The sequence below is a fragment of the Asparagus officinalis genome, chromosome 7 (genome assembly GCF_001876935.1).
Source record: "Asparagus officinalis chromosome 7, Aspof.V1, whole genome shotgun sequence".
Taxonomy (NCBI): Eukaryota; Viridiplantae; Streptophyta; class Magnoliopsida; order Asparagales; family Asparagaceae; genus Asparagus; species Asparagus officinalis.
This window is the reverse complement of record NC_033800.1, coordinates 111,135,351-111,137,625: the sequence shown is the minus strand read 5'-3', so window position 1 is coordinate 111,137,625 and position 2,275 is coordinate 111,135,351. Positions and strand designations below refer to the sequence as shown.

The 2,275-nt window shown below is 48.0% G+C and overlaps 1 protein-coding gene across 1 annotated transcript; it reads left to right on the top strand.

Moving 5' to 3' along the window:
• Positions 449-1,081, top strand: LOC109847642 (uncharacterized protein Mb2253c-like). Its single transcript, XM_020416874.1, has one exon. It carries the CDS (start codon positions 449-451, stop codon positions 1,079-1,081), a length of 633 nt encoding a protein of 210 aa, XP_020272463.1.

Sequence of the window (2,275 nt, the reverse complement as noted above, 5' to 3'; positions counted from 1 at the left end):
CCTTAAGGAACTAAGGGATCTTCAGGGATGATTGGCTTACATCCGAAGGTTCATTTCAAATCTTTCGGGCAAATATCAACCCTTCTCCAAGCTAATGAAGAAAGGTACTTCCTTCGTGTTGGACGAGCCTTGCCAACGGGCTTTTGAGGAGATCAAAGCCTATCTCTCGAATCCACCTATCCTCGCGACTCCAATCTCAGGAAAGCCATTCCTCATCTACATACGGGCTATGGAGCATTCGCTCGGCGCTCTCTTGCCGCAAAATGATGACATCGGCCATGAGCACGGCATCTACTAATTAAGTAGGACCTTACAGGGTGCTGAACGACGATACCTTATGGTCGAAAAGGAGTGTTTGACCTTAGTATTCGCCATCCAAAAGATGCGACATTACCTGGTTGGCCAAACCATCCACGTCATTTCCCGGATGAACCCTATCCGAGTCTTCATGACGCAGCCTGCGGCCTTAAATTGGCGTTTGGCTAGATGGGTGCTCTTACTGTCTCAGTATGACATCCACTTCATGCCACAGAAGTCAGTCAAAGGACAGGCTATCTGTGATCTTATGGCTAGTCATCCGCTAGGGGCGAAGACCGACCTATTCGAAGATTTGCCAGATGAACCCCCTGAGGTCAACACAACTTCTTCGCCAGAGGTTTGGCAGATGTTCTTTGACGGTGCGTCTCGCGTCGGAATGAGCGATCCATCATTGCAGGAGTGGGGGGTGGTCCTCACTTCCCCACGTAATCACGTATTGCCCCATGCCTTTTCGCTAACGGAGCCATGCACCAACAACGTGGATGAGTACAACGCGCTACTCATTGGACTCGAGTTAGCAAGGGAGTTAGAGATAAGACATCTCGAAGCCTATGGTGACTCTCAGCTAATTATCAAACAAATGACGGGGGATTACGAAGTAAGGAACGACGATCTAATCTCGCTTCACAAAGCAGCTACCAAGCTAGTGGAGTCATTCAAGAGTTTTTGCATCGAGCATGTGCTTCGTTCCAAGAACACGTATGCTGATGCCCTCGCATCCTTGGCAACTAACTTGGCCCAGCCACTAGAGATGACTCAATAGGTCACTGTGGCAAGCCGAAGGCTCTTTCGACTAAAGGACATTCTAGAAGAGAACGCCACCCATCAAGTTTCAGAGCAGCCCGACCTGAAAGACTAGCGTCTCCTGATCATCGACTACGTCCTGTACGGCATGCTGCCCGAAGAGGCTAGGGAGCGAGAGTCTATCCGCCAGCGTGCCTCAAGGTTTTACTACGATTCGACTACAAAGGCGTTGTATCGAAGGTCGTACGACAGCTTGTTACTTCGATGTCTTTCAAAGACAAAAGCACAAGAGCTCTGCGCGAAGCCCATGATGGCACTTGCGGAGCTCACCACCCGGACCCAAACTTTGGGATCGTTTACGAAGGATAGGCTACTTTTAGCCTAGGATGGTTAGCGACGCGGTTGCTTACGCAAAGCACTGCCACGCGTGCCAAATCCACGCCAACTACATGCATCAACCTCCCGAAGACCTACACCCGACAATGGTATCATGGCCTTTCGAAACATGGGAGATGGACATTGTCGGGCCAATATCCCCGCCGTCGGCAAGAGGCCATCACTTCATCCTCGCAATTACCGACTACTTCTCTAGATGGGCCGAAGCCGTCCCTTTAAGAGAAGTCAAGACCAATGATGTGATTAAGTTCATCAAACATCATATTGTATACCTGTTCGCGGTGAAAGTTGTTTTCATTGAAGTCATTGTTTTCTTATGTAGCAGTTTATCGGTTACAAAAGATCCGGTCTTTTTATAAGATCCGGTTACAACAAAATCAAAGAAAAAAGAAAAATTACAACTTTCCTTTAGAACAAATCGCAAGATCCTGTTTTGCGGTCTCTTGCTTGTGTGGGTTCTTTGCCTGCGCCGGGGTTAATCCGTGGACCACCGCGTGATCTTGATCCGGTCGGATCTACACGGTATGACGGGTGTTATTTCACGAAGGAAATAACAGCCGAGGGGATTATTTCACCAAGGAAATAATAGCCCTAAGTAATCGAAATCGACCAAGCAAAATCAATACTCTTCTCGGGATCAAAAACCAAGTTTTGATCCGGAGGATGACCGTGTAGATCTCAGATCTGATCTCTCTCGAACTCTTGCCTTATTTGGCATGGATGATCGCCAAGAACCAGATCTGAAAAGTCCGAGTTCTCAAAGCTCCAAAGCTCCAATCTTTTTTAGTATTGAGTCTTTAATCCAGCAGAGTTTCCC

Coding starts and splice junctions, on each gene's coding strand:
- LOC109847642 (XM_020416874.1), top strand. CDS start 449: ATGACGCAGCCTGCGGCCTTAAATTGGCGTTTGGCTAGATGGGTGCTC.